Raw genomic sequence first — 23,496 nt, forward strand, 5'->3', positions numbered from 1 at the left:
TTTTGAGACAGAGTCTTGCTCTGTCGCCCAGGCTGGAGTGCAGTGGTATCTTGGCTCACTGCAACCTCTGCCTCCCAGGTTCAAGCAATTCTCCTGCTTCAGCCTCCTGAGTAGCTGGGACTACAGGCGCACACCATCATGCCTGGCTAATTTTTTTTGTATTTTAGTAGAGATGGGGTTTCACCATGTTGCCTAGGCTGGTTGCAAACTCCTGAGCTCAGGCAATCCACCCACCTCAGCCTCCCAAAGTAAGCCTGATGGGATTTCTATTGTATTGAGTTTATAGATCAATTTGGGGAGAATAAAATTCTTAACAATTTGAGACTTCTGGTCCAAGAACACCTCTTTACCTTCCTTGTCTTTCTCAGTAATGCTTAGCTTTCAGCGTAAGGGCCATGCACATCTTTACATTTATTCCTAAAAATTATGTTTTATGTTATGAATGGCACTTAAATTGTTTTTCAATTGTTGAATGCTGGTATTATTTGTTATAGTGCTAGTATTCATTTTTGTATATGCAGTTAGCATCCTGTGGCCTCACTAAATTGATGTATTAATTCTAATAATTTTAATGGGGCTTGTTTTGGTAGATTCTTTAGAATTTTATTATTAAGAGTATTATGTCTTCTACGTAATAACAGAGATAGTTTTATTTCTTCCTTTACAAATTATGCCTTTTATTTCCTTTTCTTGCTTTGCCACTGCCTGGGACCTCCAGTATGATTACTAAATAGAAATAATGAGAGCAAGCATCCTTGCCTTCTTCTTTAATTTAGGGCAAAAGCGTTCAATCTCTTCACCACAGAAGTATGATGATGCCTGTATGTTTTTCTACGTGTTTTTAATTAGCTGAAGAAATTTCCTTTTATTACTAGTTTGTTATAAATTTTTATCACGAGAATGTTTAAAATGAGTCAAATAACTTTCCTGTTGAGAGGATCTTTGTCAGGTGTTAGTACCAGGTATACCAGCCTCAGAAAATGAACTGGGGCCGGGCATGTTGGCTTATGCCTATAATTCCAGCGTTTTGGGAGGCCCAGATGGGAGAATTGCTTGAGCACAGGAGTTCGAGACCAGCCTGAGCAGCACAGCCCAGGAGGTTGAGGCTGCAGTGAGCTGTGATCACACTATTGCATTCCAGCCTAGGTGACACAGCCTGTCTCAAAAAAAAAAAAAAATTTAGAAAACAATCTGGGCCGGGCACGGTGGGCTCTAGGCCGGGCGCGGTGGCTCAAGCCTGTAGTCCTAGCACTTTGGGAGGCCGAGATGGGCGGATCACGAGGTCAAGAGATCGAGACCATCCTGGCTAACATGGTGAAACCCCGTCTCTACTAAAAAATACAAAAAACTAGCCGGGCGAGGTGGCGGGCACCTGTAGTCCCAGCTACTCGGGAGGCTGAGGCAGGAGAATGGTGTGAACCTGGGAGGCGGAGCTTGCAGTGAGCTGAGATCCGGCCACTGCACTCCAGCCTGGGCGACAGAACGAGACTCCGTCTCAAAAAAAAAAAAAAAAAAAAAAAAAATTCTGAGTGTGGTGACTTACACATGTAATCCCAGCACTTTGGGAGATTGAGGAAGGTGGGTCATGAAGTCAGGAGTTTGAGACATGATGGCCAATATGGTGAAACCCTGTCTTTACTAAAAACACAAAAATTAGCTGGGCGTGGTGGTGCATGCCTGTAGTCCCAGCTACTTGTGAGGCTGAGGCAGGACAATGCTTGAACCTGGGAGGTTGCAGTGAGCAGAGATCTCGCCATTGCACTCCAGCCTGGGCAACAGAGTGAGACTCCATCGCAAAAAAAAAAAAAAAAAAAAAAAAAAAAAAAAAAAAATGCAGGGGGCAGGAGTGGGGGAAACCTTTTCTATTTTCTGAAAGAATTTGTGAAAGATTGATGTTATATTCCCTTATATGTTAGAAAAAACTCACTAGTGAAATCATTTGGGACTGCAGTTTTGTGAGGAGGAATTGTGAATTCAATGTCTTTGATACAGGGCTATTCAGACTTCTTTTTTGAGTCAATTTTGGTAAAGCTGTGGCTTGTCAAGGAATTTGTTTCATCTAAGTTATCAAATTAATTGGCATAAAGTTATTCATACCATTCCCTTATTAATCTTTCAATTCTGAAGAATCTTTAGTGATACCCCCGCTTCATTCCTGATACTGGTAATCTGCTTTTTCCTAATTTCCTGATTAATCTTGCTAGGAGTTTATTAATTCTACTAATTTTTTTTAAACAACCAACAGTTGGCTTCATTGATACTCTGTAGTTTTTAAATTAAATTTTGCTCTAATCTTTATTATTTCTTACTTTCTGCTTACTTTGGATTTAATATGCTCTTTTATTTCTAGCTTAAGTCAGAAACTGTGGTAGCCAGCCATTGAGATGGTCCCCAATGAGTCTTGACATATGGGATTCACAGCTTGGTACAGTCCCTTCCCATACTGAATATCAAGTAATCTGAGTAACCAATAGGATATTATAAAAATAAAAGAATGTAACTTTCAATGCTAGGTCTTAATGTTATTACATCTTCTGCCCTGCTCTCTCATTAATCCCTGCTCTGGAGGAAGCCAGCCACAATGTTGTGAGGATACTTACCCAGCCTTATAGAGAGGTCCACATGGCAAGGAACTGAGGCCTCCAGAACTAAGTTGTTATCAATTAAGTGAGTCATACTGGAAGTGAATCCCCCAGGCCCTGTAAGGACTTGAGATGAATGCAGCCTCATGAACTAGAACCACTGAAGTCACTCCTAACTCATGGAAACTGTGTGAGAGAGTTTATTGTTTTGAGTCACTATGTTTTGGAATAATTTGATATGCAGTGGTAGATAACTAATACAGGTACAAAATAAGACTTAACCATCCAAACATTTATTAAGTATATACTATGTCACAGATTCCTTTATGGGCTGCAATTTAGAGATAAACCAGACAAAGCCCCTGCCCTTTAAGAATAGATTCTGGGTTAAGATGGCAGATTAACAATGAGCATCTCTTATCATTCTTCATTTCATTCCTTTCTCAAACTCCACTGTAACCAGGAATTTAAAAATAAATCAAAGGTACAAACCTAGAAGGGAGAACAGAACAGGGGATATATCAACATTCTGAAAGATGAAAAGCAAGTGAGGAAGTTGGTGATAAAAGGATGGGAGTGATGCAGAAAAATAAAGAGAAAAGCAGTCTGAGAAGCAGGTAGAGTCCTATATCCTGTGTCTAGCTCACATTGATGAACAGCTGCCTCTTGTTCATCCTTGCATAATTCTGGAGGCATACTAACTGGAAAAGATAAAACAGAGGCTCCCTGGAAGGAAGATGCCAGACACAGTTGAGAGCACAAGACTGTACCAAAAACAAGGGATTAAATGACTGTAACATATTAAATGCTGAATACAGAAGTTCCCCCAGCTGGAACTCCCAAAGAGGCTTCCAGAATGCAGGCAACCACACTGCTATCCTTTAGGCAGGAGTTTGGAAGACTCACCTTTGGGCAACCTGACCAGCCAAGAGAAGAGACCTAAGGATCCTAACATTGTAGATTCCCCAACCTAAGCCCACTGAAATCACCCTATGGTGAGGAACAGAGTCAACAAACCCTATCCATGCCTTCAGAGCATCCAGTGTTTTTAGATTCCCACTGAATAGACAGTAATCAAGAATACTAGATATTGGATGAAAGCCTCCAAAGTGGAAGACAGAGATCAAAACAAACAAAAAGGAGTTTGGGGGAAGCATAAGCATGTACAGGAAGAACTCCAAAATAAATTATGCTCAGAAAGCTAGGAGAGGATACTGCATCTGTGAAACAAGAACAGCATGCTATGAAAGATAATACTTAGGAAATAAAACGTGTGAATTTTATGGTATGTAAATTAAACGTCAATACAGCTATTTTAAAAATGGAGTGATGCTTTTGAATTTCTGAAGAAAAATTATTTCCACCATAGAAAGAGCTGAACTATCATTTTGTTTGTTGATACATTTTCTAATATAAACATATATATATATATTTTATATTTTTATATATAACATTTGCTTCCCAGGTATCCTATTCTCATGAAGCTTCTGAAAATTTTTTAAAAAGAGAAAAAAAGAAACAAGATTATACGAGAAAGACAAAAGGAATTCCCAGGGCAACAGTGAAGTGTGATCTCAAGAAGACAGCTGTGCACCAAACAGAAAGGGCGTAACTCAACCACACTGAAAACAGTGAGAATCAAGAGACAGATCTCATGAAGACTGTCACTGAGATTCCTGCAGCCATTACTGTTTTTGTTTTTGGAGACGGAGTCTCGCTCTGTCGCCCAGGCTGGAGTGCAGTGGTGCGACCTTGGCTCACTGCAACCTCTGCCTCCTGGGTTCAAGCAATTCTCCTGCCTCAGCCTCCCGAGTAGCTGAGACTACAGGTGCACACTGCCAAGCCCGGATAATTTTTTGTATTTTAGTAGAGACGGGGTTTCACTGTGTTGGCCAGGCTGGTCTTGAATTCCTGAGCTCAGGCAATCTGCCCACCTCGGCTTCCCAAAGTGCTAGAATTATAGGCGTGAGCCACTATGCCCGGCCTTATACTGCTTTTCTAATGTGAAGATAGCCCGCCTGGGTAAGCCTGATCCAGATATCTTTAGTTGGCCTTGTTTGACCTCATGTTGCTAAAATTCTTACCCAGATGCCTGAATCAGCTGATAACTCTCATTCCACCCCAAAGAAAAGTTCTGCTTTGATCTACTTCTGAAAGGATTAATTTGAATATTGTAAAATCAAATTATTTCTCAATCTTAGCAATCTTATACCTGAACTCAAGACAAATACATGAAGTAAGCAACACTAATACTGTGATTAATAAATTATTTACTAGAAATGTTTTCCTTGCAAAAGCAGCATATTACAGTGTGAACTTCTAACTACTCTGCAGAAATAAAATTATTAAATTCTACAACCATTTACATATTCCAACTACTTTTTACTAAAAGCAAAATGGAATAGTGAATGTTTTCAAAAAGCTACATTTTACTGAAAAGTAACAGTAAACAAAAATAATTTTTTTTTTTTTTTGAGATGGAGTCTCCCTCTGTTGCCCAGGCTGGAGTGCAGTGGTACAGTCTCGGCTCACTGCAAGCTCCGCCTCCTGGGTTCATGCCATTCTCCAGCCTCAGCCTCCCGAGTAGCTGGGACTACAGGTGCCTGCCACCACGCCCAGCTAATTTTTGTATTTTTAGTAGAGATGGGGTTTCAACGTGTCAGCCAGGATGGTCTTGATCTCCTGACCCTGTGATCCGCCCCGCAAGGCCTCCCAAAGCGCTGGGATTACAGGAGTGAGCCACCGCGCCTGGCCACAAAAATAAATTTTTTAACTGATGTGTCTAAGATCTCAGATTCGTCTGCCAGGAATCTTGCTTCTTAAGGGATGCAGTACACAGCTATGTTAAAGGTATAAGCACTGGAGTCAGAAGAGTTGAACTTCTCTCCTTTAAATATAAACTATGTGACTTTCTGTCTCTAAACTTCAGTTGATGATACTACCTTACACAATTGTGGTGGAATTTACATGCAATACTGTAATAATAATTAATACAAAATGCTTAGTATTCTATCTGGTACATCAGAGGTAAATAACATCTTAAGGGAGATATAACTAACAGACATCAGATTCACTAGGTCTTTTTATTTTTTTGAGACAGGGTCTTGTTCTGTCACCCAGGCTGGAGTACAGTGGTAAGATCATGGCTCACTGGAACCTCCAGAACCTCCATCTCCCGGCTCAAGTGATTCTCCTACCTCAACCTCCCGAGTAGCCGGGATTACAAGCTCACTCTATCATGCCTGGCTAATTTTTGTATTTTTTGTAGAGACAGGGTTTCACCATGTTGCCCAGGCTGGTCTCAAACCTCTGGACTCAAGCAATCCACCCACCTCAACCTGCCAAAAATGCTGGAATTGCCACTATAATGGTCTTAAAATCTGTGAATTACAATAATACAATGCAAGTTGCAAATGGGCTGGCCTCAAAACAAGCTAAAGAAATATTCTGCATTTCATCAAATCTAAGATAACATTGATGGTAAGGTGCACCAACATTTTATGTATTCTTTAAAAAGAAACCTGCCAATTGAACTGTGACAAACCATCAATTGTAAGATATCTCCCAATTTCAGAGATGTTGAAATGTAAACAAACAATTTTGAGTCTTAGATTGGTAAAATACAGTAAGTTTAATTCCACAGTTGAAAGTTAGGCTATTAAAAGCCAATAGAACAATAATTCTCAAGACCAATCACACAATAAGAGAGAATTGCGCTTATTTCCATCACCAATGTCACCTAGCTCCCATCTGTCATTTCCTGAGGGAAACATCCCTCCCTTTTATGCTTCCATTGCACTTGGTATTTTCCTTTACAGTACTTACTATAGTGCTCAATACCAGTCTTCTCCAGCTGATTTCAAGTTCAATAAAGGCTGTTTAGTTCAGTGCAGTATACCACGTACAAGGCTTCCAAAATCAAAATCACGCAAAAGCAAAAAAGGAAATGTAACCAAGTAACATCGTCAGTGCAATATTTCTCATTATTTTTCACAGCAGCATTTTATTGGCAATTAATAAACCCTTGTTGCAGCCTTTACAGAAAACAGTATGGAGGATCCTCAAAACATTAAAAATAGAACTACTATATGATCTAGCAATCCCACTTCAGGGACTACATGCAAAGTAAATAAAATCACTATCTCAAGGAGATATCTGTACTCCCACGTTCACTGCAGCATTATTCGCAATAGCCAAGATATGGAAACAACCTAAGTGACCACTGACAGACGACAAATGGATAAAAAGAACGTGGTACATACATAAAATGGAATATTATTTAGCCTTTAAAAGAAGGAAGTCTTGTCATCTGTGACAACATGGATGAACCTGGAGGATATTATGTTACATGAAATAAGCAAGACACAGAAAGACAAATACTGTATGATCTCACATGTGGAATCTAAGAAAGCTCAACTCACAGAAACAGAGGCTAGAATGGTAGTTACCCAGGGCTGAGGGCTGAGGCAAATGGTGAGATACTGGTCAAAGGGTATAAACTTTCAGTTACAAGATGAGTAAGTTCTGGAGACCTAATGTACTGCTTGGTGACTATAATTATTACGTATACTTGAAATACGCTGAGAGTAAATTTCATGTTCTTATGTCTCTCACATACCTATGAGGTGATTGTTATATTAATTAGCTTGATTGCTGTAATCATTTCACAATGCATATGTATTATCAAAAATCACATTGTATACCTCAAATACATGTAACTTTTACTTGTTAATCATACCTGAATAAAGCTGGGGAAAAAAATAAACCAACTTCAAATGTTAGGCTTTATTTCCATTTCATTAAGCTACCATAGGTTGTTTTTTTTTTTTTTTCTGAAACAAGAGACTTGCCCTGTCCCCCAGGCTGGAGTGCAGTGGCAAGATCTCGGCTCACCGCAACCTCCACCTCCCAGGTTCAAGCGATTCTCCTGCCTCAGCCTCCTGAGTAGCTGGGATTACAGGTGTGCACCACCACGCACAGCTGATTTTTGTATTTTTAGTAGAGATGGGGTTTCCCCATGTTGGGCAGGCTGGTCTCAAACTCCTGACCTCGTGATCCACCCGCCTCGGCCTTCCAAAGTGTTGGGATTACACGCATGAGCTACAATACCTGGATCATAGGTCTTTTTTTTTTTTTTTTAAATCAATCTTATTTTTTTGCTTCCCAATGACACAAGTTATACTTTGCTCACATAAACATACTCTCATATTTTTCTTAAATCTTTTTGGTCTATCTCTTCTCCCTAACCCAGCCACCATATTCCATTTCTTTTCTTTTTCTTCCTAAAAGGAACCAAACTCTTGAAACTGGTGTGTATTTGCCCCATCTCTGTTTTATAATTTCACTTTATTTGTATGTATCCAGTACATACTTTTGTTCTTAAGTTTATATAAGTAACAACATATCCTTTCGCTTTTTTTTTTTTTTGAAACAAGAGTCTCACTCTGTTACCCAGGCTGGAGTGCAGTGGCGCAATCTCAGGTCACTGCAACCTCGGTCTCCTGGGTTGAAGAAATTCTCCTGCCTCAGCCTCCTGAGTAGTTGGGATTGACAGGCATGTGCCACCATGCTAATTTTTTTTTTTTTTTTTTTGAGACAGAATCTTGCTCTGTCAGCCAGGCTGGAGTGCAGTGGCATGATCTCGGCTCACTGCAACCTCTGCCTCCTGGGTTCAACTGATTCTCCTGCCTCAGCCTCCTGAGTAGCTGGGACTACAGGTGCATGCCACCACATCTGGCTGATTTTTGTATTTTTAGTAGAGATGACTAGATGTTGGCCAGGCTAGTCTTGAACTCCTGACCTCAAGTGATCCACCTGCCTTGGCCTCCACTATGCCCGGCCCCTTTTGCTATTTACTCACCCCCAACATTTTCTTTTTTTCTTTTTCTTCTTTTTTTTTTTTTGAGATGGAGTCTTACTCTGTCGCCCAGGCTGGAGTACAGTGGTGCAATCTCGGCTCACTGCAACTTCTGTCTTCTGGGTTCAAGGGATTCTCCTGCCTTAGCCTCCCAAGTAGCTGGGATTACAGACATGCACCACCGAGCCCAGTTAATTTTTGTATGTTTAGTAGAGACAGGGTTAAGCCATGTTGACCAGGCTGGTCTCAAATGCCTGACCTCAAGTGATCCACCCGCCTTGACCTCCCAAAGTGCTGGGATTACAGATCTGAGCCACCAGGCCCAGCCCTTTTTTTTTTCTTTTTTCTTTTTTGAGGCAGAGTCTCACTCTGTTGCCTAGGCTGGAGTACAGAGGTGTGATCTTAGCTCACTGCAACCTCCACCTCCTGGGTTCAGGCGATTCTCATGCCTCAATTCCAGTAGCTGGGATTACAGACGTGCACTACCATAACTGACCAATTTTTGTGTTTTTCATAGAGATGGGGTTTTGCCATGCAGGCCAGGCTGGTTTCAAATTCCTGGTCTCATATGATCTAAAGGCCTCTGCCTCCCAAAATGCTGGGATTACAGACATGAGCCACGATGTCTGGGTATAACATTGTTTTAATAATTCACATTGATACATATAGATCTGGTTCATTCATTTAACTGTTATGTAGTACACCACAGTATTATATAACTATTTATGTGCTGTTTATTCATTCTACTACTGACAGGAATTTAGACTATTTCCAATTTTCTGCTATTACATATAATGTTTCAAGCACACATGCAAGATACCTCTTTATGGGTTTTAAGTTATGCAATTTCATCTTTACTTCATCTCTTCTAGTTGAGAACTGCTCTCCCGGGTAGTTGTGCTAAATGGTACTTCTACAAACAATGTGTGAGAGTTCCTTTTACTTCATCCTCACCAACATTTGGGATTTCATAAGATTTTTCTTTTCACCTTGCACTTTTGGCAAATAATAAGGCTTTTTTTACAAATCTGATGGGTACAAAATGGTAACACTGATTTCACTTGTAAGTTCTTGATTATAAATGAATGAGAATCTTTTCACATGTTTACTGGCTATATGGGTTTCCTGTTTTGAGAACTACCTATTTTTCAATTCATCTGTCCTTATATTTTGTAAAGTTTTCAGTTATACGAGCTACAAATTTTCTAATATTTTAAACTTTGTTTCTTTTGCATTACACAAGTTTTAAATTTTGGTCAAGTTTATCAGTTTTTCCTTTGCAGTTTATACTTTTTACTTTGTTTGGTGTTAGGAATATTCTCTCATTTTTATCCTAAAAGAATTTGGAAGATTTGCTTTTCATATTTGGGATTATAATTCACCTAGAAATAAATTTTGTGTCTAATGTTAGATGGATCTAATTTTTTAAACAGTTAACTGTGTAAACACAATTTATTAAATATTCTACTCTTTCCCTACTGATCTGAAACACTACGTCAGATATTTACAGTTTCCATAAACACATATATGGCTTGTTTCTAGACTCTGCTTCATTAATCTGCCTGTCCCTGCACTTGAAGCCATGTGGTATAACTGTTACAGTTTTATAGGAAGTAGGACAATTCCTGCTTTATTTTTCTTTAAAATTCTATTGGTTTTTCTTAGTCACTTATTCTTCCATATAAATCTTAATAATACTATACCCTACTGGAATTTTATTTTATGTTTTTTGAGACAGGGTCTCATTCTGTTGCCCAGGCTGGAGTACAGTGGTGAGAGCACAGTTCACTGTAGCCTCGACTTCTGGGCTCAAGCGATTCTCCCATCTGAGCCTCTTGAGTAGCTGGGACTATAGTCACACACCTCCACACCTGGCTAATTTTTTTTGTCTTTTTTTTTTTTTTTTTTGAGACGGAGTCTCGCTCTGTCGCCCAGGCTGGAGTACAGTGGCCGGATCTCTGCTCACTGCAAGCTCCGCCTCGCGGGTTTACGTCATTCTCCTGCCTCAGCTTCCCGAGTAGCTGGGACTACAGGCACCCGCCACCTCGCCCGGCTAGTTTTTTGTATTTTTTAGTAGAGATGGGGTTTCACCGGGTTAGCCAGGATGGTCTCGATCTCTTGACCTCGTGATCTGCCCATCTCGGCCTCCCAAAGTGCTGGGATTACAGGCTTGAGCCACCGCGCCTGGCCTTTTTTGTCTTTTTTAGCAATGAGGTTTCACCATGTTGGTCAGAACTCCCAGGCTCAAGCAATCCTCCCACCTTGGCCTCCCAATGTCCTGGAAATACCGGCATACCCACTGTACCTGGCCCCCAATTGGAATTTTAATTAAAACTACATTTATAGATTGATTTGGGGAGAACTGACATTTTATAAAATTGAGTCTTCTCCATAAGGATAATGCGTTTCATTAAATTTTCTCTTAGATATTTCAATAAGGTTTTATAATATCTTAGAGACCTCAGAAATCATTTATTCCTGAGTACCTCATTTTCAATCCAAACTCTTGATCTCATTATACTTGTTAAAGCTCAGCTAAGATATCACATACTACTACAAATATTTCTCTGATTTTTGAGGCTCATTTGGATGCTCCTCCTCCTATGATCTTGGATTTATTTATTCATTCTTTGTTTAATATGACCAAAAGTTGTGCTGGGCATGGAGGGTACACTGGTGAATAAAATGACAATCCCTTTATGGAGCTTTCATTCTAATAGGAGAGACAGAACAATAAACACTCATAATTCAAGGTGATACATGCTATTATAGGGGAATTACACTGTGCTATGGGAATACAGAAGAGAAATACCTAACTCAGACTTGGGGGATGGCTGGATGGGGGGAGAAGGGTGTCAAACACTGCTTCTCAAGGAAGTAACATGTAGACTGAAACCTGTAAGAAGAACAGAAGTTAGCAAACACAATAGTGACTAAAAACCATAGTACTGATATCCTCGTCTCTTGATTTTATTGAAAAAGCTCTCATTGTTTAACTGTGAAATCATCTACTTTTTGTTTCCTTTTTTAGAGATAGGGGTCTCACTCTGTTGCCCAGGCTGGAGTACAGTGGCTCAATTACTGCTCACTGCAGCCTCCAACTCCTGGGGCTCAGACTATCCTCCTGCCTTAGCCTCCCAAGTAGTTGGCATTACAGGCGTGAGCCCCTCTGCCCAGTTCATTTATTTTTTGGATATGTTTCCCCTCTTGGCTTCTTTGACATCATGTTTGGTGTCTCATATTGCCTTGTAATTATCATTACTTGCTCACTAGTTCTTTCTTTCTTAAATGCTAGTATTCCTCAATGGCTTTATCCTTCTCTTTCCTGTTTCAATCTAAATAATATTCCTAAAGAGTTTTTCCACTTCTATAGTTTCAAATATGGATTTACGTACTGAAGAGTCCCAACATTCTTACTTTGAGCTCCCACATTATAGATTTTCATACCTAAATTTCTAACTATATACTAGATATGTCTGCCTATATGTTCCATAGAATCCTCAAGCTTCGGACATGTTAACATTGATACATGGTGTATACTGCCAACTAATCAGCAATAGTAGATCTACTTCCATATTCAGTTGACAGTACCACCATTCATACCTGCTAGAAAACTCAGAGTCACTACTCTGAATGTACACTGGAGAGCACGCCCTTCTTGGGAGACAGTTTATAATATGGCAGTCACTGTACCTTAAAGTTGCTTCAAGGGCTGAATAATCACAGAAAATTTCACACCAGGTGTGGAGAGTAGTTGTTCTTTTTATTTATTTGAGATGGGGCCTTGCTTTGTCACTGCTGGAGTGCAGTGGTACAATCATGGCTCAATACAGCCTTGATCTCCTGGGCTCAAGCCTTCCTCCCATCTCAGCCTCCTTAGCAGCTGGGACTACAAGCACACACCACACCTGGCTAATTTTTTTCTTTTCTTTTTTTTTTTTTTGGTAGAGATCAGGTCTCACTATGTTGTTCAGCCTAATCTCAAACTCCTGATCTCAAGTGACCCTCCAGCTTTGGTCTCCCAAAATGCTGGGATTACAGGTGTAAGTCACCATGGCAGGTGTTGTTTTTAATGTGTTAACTTGCTAGGCTACCAGCTGCCATTTGTTTAATCAAACACTAATCTAGGTGTTGCTATGAAGGTATTTTGTAGATGTAATTAAAATCCATAATCCATTGACTTTAAGTAAAAGAGATTATCCTGAATAATGTTGATGGGCCTAATTCAGTTAGGTGAAAGGTCTTAAAAGTAGGGCTGAAGCTTCCCTGAGAGCAAGAAATTCCACCTATAGATAACTGCTTCAGCCCGTGCCTGAATTTCACCTGCCCTTCCTGCCAGCCTGCCCCAAAAATTTCAGACTTGCCTATCTAGCTCCTACAATTGCATAAACCCCTCTCTCTCTCTATACTTCCTACTGGTTCTGTTTCCCTAGCTGAACCTTGACTGATATGCCAGGCTTATAGTTTATTTGCAAAAATAATTCCTTCAAAAATCTAGTAAAGCTCTGGTCTATTTTTTTCCAATCAGTTCCATGTACCAGTAACTACACCCAAAGTTTTTTTTTTTTCCTGGACATGGTTCTTAAACCTATTTTTCCAGCTTAATCCTTCCTCTCCATCCCACATTAGACCATCACCATCTCTTACCTGAACTAGTGATTGAAAAGCCTCCTAACTGGCTTCTCAGATTAGTTTTTTCTCCTCTATCTATTCTCCACACTGCTGCCAGAGGTCTCTTTCTGGAAAACAAATATGATCATGTCACTATCCTTCTTAAAAACCTTTGAAGTCTCCCTATCTAAAGGACAGAGAGAAGTTTTTTCTATTTCACTGATTGGTTTTTATCTTTTATTTCTTTCTATTCTCTTTCGCATTTAATTTTCTGTGATTTTTCTAACTTGTTGAGAATGAATGTTCATGTCACTGATGCTTTTTTTCTTTTATAATAGGCATTTAAAGTTTTAAATTCTCTCTAAGCATTGCTTTAGCTGATCATACCAGTTCTATATGTATTGTATTCATTATCCTTCAGTTCAAAATTTTCTTCATGATTTCTTTAAACAAGGGGTTATTTAGAAATTATTTCTTTATTTTTTAATAGAGATGGGGGGTCTCACTATGTTGCCCAGGCTGGTCTCAAACTCCTAGGCTCAAGTGATCCTCCCACCTTGGCCTCCCAAAGTGCTAGGATTACAGGCGTGAGCTACTACACCTGGCCTAGAAATTATTTCTTAATAATTTTCAAAGCTGGACTTCAAGTTCTAGTAGGAACATAACAGCCATTTAGTTCCAAATTTTCCCATCTTTCTCCGAGAACCGGTACAGAGCAACAAAGACAATGTTAAAAACAAAAAATACCATACGTCTTTAGTGAAACTAGCGGATAATAAAAACCTAAAAATGCCAAATTATAAGTAAATATGACCCAAAGTACTTCAGAGTAAAAGAAGCCACATCTGAGCATGGGAGAAAGACAAGAAGTATAAAGGAATCTGGTAGGGGAATAGCACATCTTTACTCCCAGAAAGAAAAGAACCTATCTCAAGTGGGAACTACAATGTTTAGAACTGAGATTAAATGGGGGATTCTCAGAAGGAGGTAAGGAAAGGAGGTGTAGAAAGTGGCAGAACAATAAGTGGTTTGGAAGTGACAGATCTCAGAAAGGACCACTCTTTTATAAGTGAGGCATGCTCTTTTGTAATTTCTTCTTTTGAAGTAGTTTCAAACTCACAAAGTTATAAGAATAGTACAAAGAACTTCTGTATATCGATCACAAATTCTTTAATTGTTAACATTTGAGGCAGGCAATTTAAAGGGTAGGAGGTGTATCCCTTGGTAGCAGAAATAGGACCCGGAAGACTCATGGCTGGTAGTTCACATTACTTAAACCCCTTAAGTTACTGAGAGGCAGAGGAGATGTGGCTGTATTTTGAAGAAAGAATCCACCAGAACAATGGAGCAGAGAGCCCTTGAATACAGAAACCTGGAAAACTATCTTGCTCCAAAGGTGTTCCTAACGTTCCTAAGACCCTTAAGTCCCTTCTAACAGATGGTTTGGGAAACTCATCTCATGCCAATATAAGCAACAAAAAAGTGGTTAAGTATCTATACAAAAATACCATAGAAAAAAATGTAAAAAGGCACTGCGACATCTCTGACAAAGAAACCTCAACAAACAATATCATCACAAAGCAGAGAAAATTTAAAACCCTACTTGTTACGCGCATTGAAAAATTCCTAATGCAATTATGAAGAAAAAGTTCAGAGCAGAAATTTAGGAACTCAAGGAGGAGCTATCCAGTCAACGGGAGTTGCAGTGAAACAAGCATGGCAGAACTCAAAAGAGAAATGGAAGAAAAAGAAAAAATTTAAGAACTAAAATGCAATGAGCACATGGTAAAAATATACAACACGAAAGGCACAGTAAGAAGCATGTAGGATAAAAATTTTTTAAAAGTAAATAAAATGATAGACATAAAACTGACCCAAAATGGTCAATTAAGAAAACATCTAATAATTTTATCAGATGTCACTTAATAAAATAATTTCTAAATTATTTGGTATTTGGAAGAAATACTTTCAGCAATCACACACAAAAAAGCACATCCCTTCTAAGAAAAATAAAATCAAGCTGGCATCATACTTCTCTATTGAACATTCAATGCCAGAAGACAGTGGAAAAATACCTACAAGGTACTCAAGGAAAAAGTGTGAGCCAAAAATTCCACATCTAGCCAAACAATCCTTCAGGAATAAGGCTACAGATAACTCAGCCCTTATTCATATGAGCATTTATTGAAGCAGCAACTTGAGGACAAACTGAAACCAACAAATGACCAGAAAAATTTCAGCAAAAGGACTGGCAGTGAGCAACAATACATTTAATTGCAGATTTAAGATTGAAAACAAATGGAATGAAACTGTTACATGGTCTAAGAATGTAGGAATTCAAATGAATGAATATATACAAATGAATGTCAAGAGCAGAAAATATAAAAAGTAGAATAAGCTCAATGACTGCACCTCATGTGCAATAGATAGGAGTCAAAGTTGAAAGTCAATCAGTAAAACTTTAAGCAACAAGAAAGAATAAAATTATAAAGGGCAATAAAATAATACTATATTGGCTAAAAGTAGTAGAAAGAAGGGAAGAGAATAAAGCTAATGTAACTTACTCAAGGGAAAGAAAAGACTGCTTTAAAACAGAGGAAGACAAGTATCATATGAAAGTGTAAGTATAAAGATAACCACTGGGGGGAAAATCTTCCTAATATGAGGACTACCATTTAAAAAGCACAGAAAACACACCACTCAAAGTTTCAAAATATATACAAACATAAAAAATGGCATAAAATAATTTTACAAAACCACAACCAATGGTTGTGTCTTGATAGGAGGATATGTCCTTTCTATCTATATCTGGCTTAATTCATCCACTAAACAGAAAAAAAGCTTTAAACTGACCCACAAAGCAAACCATTCTATGTTGTCATAAGATATACCTGAAAAAAAAAAATTAAAGGATAGGATAAAGTTCACAAAAGCATGAAGTGCAATCCTTTTATTAGATAATCTAGAATTTTGGTCAAAAAGTACAAAAAGTCACTCATCATATAAAGGTTATAATTCATAACAAAGAAAATAGATATGAATATATATGCTTCTAAATATACAGTAGCAACATTCAGAAAATGAAATTATAGGAGATAAAAGAAATAGAAAGATATTAATAATAGGAAATTTATTTCTCCTAGTCTGAGAGAACAAAAAACAAAACTAAGTAAGGAAATAAATGACATAAGCAACATAAACTGGTAGCTCTGATGGATATTTCACCCTAATCTAATATATGAATATACCTTATTTTCAAATAGCCATAGAACTATCACAAAAATTGACCATATATTGGGCTACAAAAAATACCTCTACAAACTCTAAAAGGAAAAATACAAACCCCATTTTTTAACAATACAATGAAACTAGAAAATTCACAACAAATCCAGAAAACAAAACGATTTTCATTCTGAAAATCTGAAAAGTCTCTCAAACAATATTTCAAGCACAGGGGAAATACAAAAGAAATTTGAGGAGTTTCTAGAATATAATATAATACCTATTTCTAGTTTCTAGAATAAAAATACTACATATCAGCAGTTTTGTAATACAGCTAAAACAGTGATCACCAGAAAAATAATTGTTTTAAATATTTCCACCAATAAAACGAAAGTACATGTTACTAATCTAGCTTAAAAAGACAGAAAAAATAACTTTAAGAATAATTCCCATTGTTGGCTGGGCGCGGTGGCTCACGCCTGTAATCCCAGCACTTTGGGAGGCTGAGGTGGGTGGATTGTGAGGTCAGGAGATCGAGACCATCCTGGCTAACGTGGTGAAACCCCATCTCTACTAAAAATACAAAAAATTAGCTGGGTGTGGTGGCGGGCGCCTGTAGTCCCAGCTACTCAGGAGGCTGTAGCAGGAGAATGGTGTGAACCTGGGAGGTGGGGCTTGCAGTGAGCCGAGATCGCGCCACTGCACTCCAGTCTGGGCGACAGAGCCAGACTCCGTCTTAAAAGAAAAAAAGAAAAAAAAAAGAATAATTCCCATTGTCGGAAAGGCCTTACTTTCCTCAACATCAGTATTGTGTCCTGATCACTGACCAGAGAACTGAACCTCCAGAATCCCCAGGAAGCTGCTCTATCCTTAAAGAACAGTAAGACTGTTGTAACTTGCTCTGCCTGTAAACACACTTCAGGAAGGAAGGGGAAGTTGGCAGATATATTTTCAAATGATCTGCAACACAATTCTTGAGAGTTTTCTAGTGAGTTTAATGTTAATAAAAATTGTTTTCAGGCCGGGTGCGTTGGCTCACGCCTGTAATTCCAGCACTTCGGGAGGCTGGGGCAGGCAGATCACCTGAGGTCAGGAGTTTGAGACCAGCCTGACCAACATGGTGAGACCCCATCTCTACTAAAAATACAAAAAAATTAGCCGGGCATCATGGCGCGCACCTGTAGTCCCAGTTACTTGGGAGGCTGAGGCCGGACAATCGCTTGAACTGGGGAGGCGGAGGTTGCAGTGAGCTGAGATCGAGCCACTACACTCCGACCTGGACACCAGAGCAAAACTCAAAAAAAAAAAAAAAAATTGTTTCAATAAATTTGGGTACCTTACTTCTCTAGAAAGAGTTCATCAAGATTTTATTTCATTGATCCAAGAATTTAAGTTGAAGTACTAAATATACACCTGAGCTAGAATAATAGAAAAGATTCTCTATTATAGGTTTCAATAATTCATTAACTGGGAAGAATATGTTACCAAAAAAGAAATCAAGAACATACATATTTATTTTTGTATTCTAAAATAAATATTTATGATTCCATAACTTTTTAAAATTTTTTGATAAAAAGTAATAGATGCTTATTGTTGAAAGCTTGAAAAAGATGGAGAAAAACAAATACCACCCAATTTCACTACCTGAAAAAAAAAAGTGAAAAGAACAAAGCATAGATATGCAAAATAATAAACTGGGAAAACCACAGATATACACAGAATTTCAAAAACTAATAGAAACTGGCCTGGCACGGTGGCACATGCTTGTAATCCCAGCACTTTGGGAAGTCAAGGCAGGCAGATCTCTTGAGCCTAGGAGTTCGAGACCAGCCTGGGCAACATGGTAAAATCCTGTCTCTACAAAAAAATACAAAAATTAGCCAGGTGTGGTGACATGTGTCTGTAGTCCCAGCTGCTCAGGAGGCTGTAGTGGGAAGGTCACTTGACCCTGGGGGGCAGAGGTTGCAGTGAGTCAAGATTATACTACTGCACTCCAGCCTGGGTGACACAGCAAGACCCTGTCTCAAAAAAAAAATAATAATAACAATAACAACAATAGAAACTACTTTGTAAAACTCTGTATAATTAAATTACATATGAATAAAATAAATAATTTTCCAGTAAAATGTGAGCTACCAAAAGTGAACCTAAACACCCTGAAGAGACTTTTTTTTTTAATTAAAAATTTTATGGGTACATAGTAGGTGTATATATCTATGGGTTACATGAGCTTTTGATACAGGTATATAATGCATAATAGTCAGATCAGCGTAAATGGGGTATCCATTACCTTAAGCATTTATCCTTTCTTTGTGTTACAATCCAATTATACTTTTAGTCATTTTTAAATGTGTGATAAATTATTAGACTGATTTTCACAAAATAAATGAGGGAAGTTTTAAAACAGCTACCTAGCAAACCAAACCAAACGAAACAAAAAACACCAGGTCACAAGGTTTTATAGGGGAATTCTACGAAATCATAAAAGAGCTGATAATATCAATACTATTTTAAAACTGTTATACATTTTAGAAAATGGAAAACTTCTGAATTTTTTAGGAAATAACACCAAAACTTGACAAAGACTGTACAAAATGGGAAGGCTGCAGATTAATCAGACTTTTGCATTTTAATTTATAAAAGTAAAGTGTTAGCAAACAAAATCCAGCATCAATTAAAAGACTCTAGGACTGCTGGTTTGGTTCAATGTTTGTTAAAAAGAAGAGAAATATCACATCTTCAGCTCCATAGATGCTGAAAAGGCATCGGACAAAATTTACACATACTCTTGATAAACATACTTAATAAAACAAGAAACAGATATTCCTTAATATGACAATATATACAAACATACAATACTTAATGCTTCTAGAGCAAGAAAGAAAAAGGATGCACATTAATCACTACTATTTAATCCTACCTTGTCTGATTAGTCTATATAATGTGGTAAAAAAATTAGAGGTATAAAAATCCAAAGGAAGAGGTAAACTTATCACTAGTTGCAGGTGATGATTATAACCTAGAAACCCCAATAAAATCACCTGAAAAAATACCACAAACAATAATGGACTTCAATAACACAGAAAGAGAGAAAGTATACAGAAAGCAAAAGCCTGAATACATATAAGCAATAACAAGTTAGTATCTATAAACCCATTTATAAACAAAAAGGAGAAAATATCCTGGAATAACAAGAAATGGCCTGGGTACGGTGGCTCATGCCTGTAATCCCAGCACTCTGGGAGGCTGAGGTGGGTGGATCACCTGAGGTCAGGAGTTTTGAGACCAGCCTGACCAACATGGTGAAACTCCGTCTCTACTAAAAATACAAAATTAGCTGAGTGTGGTGGTGCATGCTGTAATCACAGCTGCTTGGGAGGCTGAGGCATGAGAATTACTTGAACCCGGGAGGCAGAGGTTGCTGTGAGCCGAGATCACTCCATTGTACTCCAGAGCGAAACTCGGTCTCAAAAAAAAAGAAAGAAAGAAAAGAAAAAAAGAAATGTGAAAAATTTATGTGAAGAAAGCTGTAAGATCTCTTGAAGAAAACAAAAGTAACCTTGAACAAATAGAAAGACATAGTATATTCTTGACAGAAAAGATAACATCTTAAAGATGCCAATTTGTCCTAACTTAATTTATAAATCTAATAGGATCTCAATAAAAATAACAATCTGTCCTCTCCCACTCACTGGATCTAAACAAGGAATTTCTAAAGCTTATACATAAGAATGGCCTGGAAAACCCTGAAAAGAGAAAATGGGACTAGTCCTATCAGATATTAAAAGTCATAAAAGAAATGACTGACCAATACATATGTATGTGTGTACACACCAACATACAAACAAACTTCTGCACGGCCAAAAAAAAAAAAAAAAAACACCATACCAAAAGTCAAAAGACAAACAGCAACCTAGGTAAAATATCTGCAACTCATGACAGATGAAGGGCTAACTTCCTTAATTTATAAAGCTTTATCAGTAAATGAGAAGACCAAAAATCCAATAGAAAAAAAAGGGCAAAGATATAAACTAACAGTTCATTAAAAAAGAAACACAAAGGCCGGGCGCGGTGGCTCAAGCCTGTAATCCCAGCACTTTGGGAGGCCGAGGCGGGCGGATCACAAGGTCAGGAGATCGAGACCACAGTGAAACCCCGTCTCTACTAAAAATACAAAAAATTAGCTGGGCGCGGTGGCGGGTGCCTGTAGTCCTAGCTACTCAGGAGGCTGAGGCAGGAGAATGGCGTGAACCCAGGAGGCGGAGCTTGCAGTGAGCCGAGATCGCGCCACTGCACTCCAGCCTGGGCAACAGCGTGAGACTCCGTCTCAAAAAAAAAAAAAAAAAAAAAAAAAAAAGAAACACAAGTGGCCCTTATATTTGTGAAAAGGTAGTCAAATACAAATTAAGAGGACACAAGAAAACTATTTCTTGCAAATTGATTGATGAAAATCTAAGAGTTTGACAATTCTAGTGGCAAAGATATAAGGTAACTGGTACTCTCATTCATTGATGAAAAATATTTACAATCTCTGTGGAGTGCAATCTGGTAATAATGATATAAATTACAAATATTAATACATTTGCCCTTAACTCATCAGTCTAACCTCCAGGAATTTATCTTACAGACATATCTTAATATACATAAAATAATGTGAAATAGAAAATAGTTAAAAATAACTCTAGTATACATCTAAAGAAAACTAGTTAAATATATCCCCTCCTCAATCACATATTACACAATGGTAGGTGCAGCTGAAAAAGTGAGGAAACTATGCCCTGATCTGGAAGGATCCAGGGATCCTTGGAGGAATGTCTAATGTCAGGTACTGGGCAAGAAATATAAGATGAGAAAGGAATATCCTGCTGTGTCTGAAAGCAAGAAAGCTTTCAAACATTTACGAATTATCAACAGGACATGAAGCTTTTCCACAGAAAAATTCCATGCAAATTTTAATGCAAATCCTAATGCAAAAAGAGTAACAGAAAATTTACCAGTTCGTAATCCCTAGTGAAATAAATAATTTGGGTCACAATGATCAGTGAACAGAACATTTGCAATTCAAAAGTTAATTAAGAAATTTACAATGGAAGATCTCTGCATCTACTGATTAATCTCTGAACCTAGAGACTGATTTTTGCATCACTAAAATTGGGACCACTAGATACTGTGTTTCCTAATATGACACAACACAAAGCACTTCTAAGCATTTTGAACCAGAATGGAATGAAACTTCTAAGCTTTTATTTTCAGAAAATATAGGGGATAGAGGAACAAGGTAATAACACAAGAAAACAAAAAGACAAAATCAGATTTGAACATATTCTACAGAACAAGTGACCAAGTTTTTGTAAAACGTCAATGGCATAAAGAAACAAGAAAACAAGGAAGGAAGTGGGACTACTAGATCGAAAAAGGCATAATAATCAAATGTGATGTGTGGATCTTGTTTTGCTTCTGATTAGAACCAGCTAACTAGAAAAAGGCATATTTCAGACAATCAGGGAAATCTGATTATGGACAGATATTAGAGGGTACAAATAAATGCTTGTTTATAATTTTCCTACATATAATAATGACATTGCTACTATAAGAAAATATCCATAGTTTTAGAGGTACACATTGAAGTAGTAGGGACAAAATGACATGCAGTCTGGGATTTGATTTAAAAACACTACCGTAGAGGAAGAAATGTACTTGGATTACGCAAAGGTAGAAAAATTCTGACAATCTGAGTAATGGCTACCTATGTGGTAGTTCATCATACTGTTCTCTCTGCTTTTATATAAGTTTGAAAATATTTTGTAAGAAAACACCTAAAAACAAGAATGCAATTAGCATCACATTAAGACCAGCAGTAGGTATAACATCTGGGGGTCACCATGCTCAACAGAATTATCTTTCTTAATATATATATTTCATAATAAAATGTTGGCTTAGAGTTAAAAGGGCAAAAGTGAGTTATAATAGAAGATTGCTCAGATAATTGTCAGGGCTTTTAAATCTGTCTTCATGTGCTTGCTTCATGTTTGGCAGCATTCCAAGGTAAGTTCTACAGGCTTTCTAAACGAAATGTAATAAAAATATAAAGGTTTTTCTAGTAGATCATAATACATGTCCAAATATTACTTCGAGATACCGGTATGTATAATTATATACAAAATTTATGTACACACATCATATAGAAATCTACCACCCAATACAGAATATGGCTTTAGTTCCCTTACCATCAATATTAAGCATCATTTTCCACATGGCAGGCCGAACAGACTGATGGAATCCAAACCACACTTCCCTGCCTCCTCCCAGAGGGTGGTCATATCCTTCTGGAGCAGAGAAAAATGAACGCCCCACAGGCGTGTATCTACAAAAATTAAAATGGCATGTTCAATCCTTTCCTTCTCATACGAGTATTTAAATCTGCAGAAAAGGGGAGACTAGAGCACAATTAACTTATCATAATGATGCTCATCATTATGAATGTATGAAACTAAACATGTTCCAAATTTGAGAAAGCAAAAAGTACCCACTCTAAACGGAAAGAAATCTACTTAAATTTTCCTTTCTCAAACCTGTTGGTTGAAATAAGAATGAATTTTATCTAAAATAATTTCTTAAAAATAGGCTTTAAAAAGTTAACAGTTCCAACCTTAAAAATGTTAACAAGTAAACAATTATTGAACAAAAAGCTATTTCTATAAATGTGTTTGCAAGACATACTATTTTTCTTTAAAAAAAACATACTGAGTCAGGTGTGGGGGCTCACACCTGTAATCCAAGCACTTTGGGAGGCTAAGGTGAGAGGATCACTTGAGTCCAGGAGTTTGAAACCAACCTGGGCAACATAGGGAGATTCCATCTCTACAAGAAAAAAAAAAATTTAAATTAGCCAGGCGTGATGGTGCATGCCTGTGTTCCCAGCTACTCAGAAGGCTGAGGTAGGAGGATTGCTTAGGCCTGGGAAGTTGAGGCTGCAGTGAGCCATGATTGTGCCACTGCACTACAGCCTGGGCGCCAGTGTGAGACCATGTCTCAAAAAAAACCCAACCAAACAATAAAAAATACATGGGTACACATGCGGTCACACACAGGAGCATACCCTACACATGTGAGGTCCTAGGATTATTAAGAAAAGCAATTCAAGCCGGGCGCGGTGGCTCAAGCCTGTAATCCCAGCACTTTGGGAGGCCGAGGTGGGTGGATCACGAGGTCAGGAGATCGAGA

The 23,496-nt window shown here is 38.1% G+C and overlaps 1 protein-coding gene across 9 annotated transcripts in view; it reads right to left on the bottom strand.

Annotated features, from left to right (window-relative positions):
• AGO3 (argonaute RISC catalytic component 3) overlaps nt 1-23,496 on the bottom strand; it is a 140,834-nt gene that overhangs the window by 75,905 nt on the left and 41,433 nt on the right. For 6 of the 9 annotated variants that reach the window (XM_077963786.1, XM_077963796.1, XM_028836031.2 and 3 more), the window contains one exon: nt 22,500-22,636. In XM_077963786.1, the coding sequence (XP_077819912.1) occupies nt 22,500-22,636 (137 nt within the window). Of the gene's footprint in view, nt 1-6,407; nt 6,492-8,442; nt 8,586-22,499; nt 22,637-23,496 lie in introns of those variants that run through there. The other 3 variants (XM_077963817.1, XM_077963806.1, XM_077963824.1) reach the window with 2 other exon arrangements.

The sequence above is a fragment of the Macaca mulatta genome, chromosome 1 (genome assembly GCF_049350105.2).
Source record: "Macaca mulatta isolate MMU2019108-1 chromosome 1, T2T-MMU8v2.0, whole genome shotgun sequence".
Classification (NCBI taxonomy): domain Eukaryota; kingdom Metazoa; phylum Chordata; class Mammalia; order Primates; family Cercopithecidae; genus Macaca; species Macaca mulatta.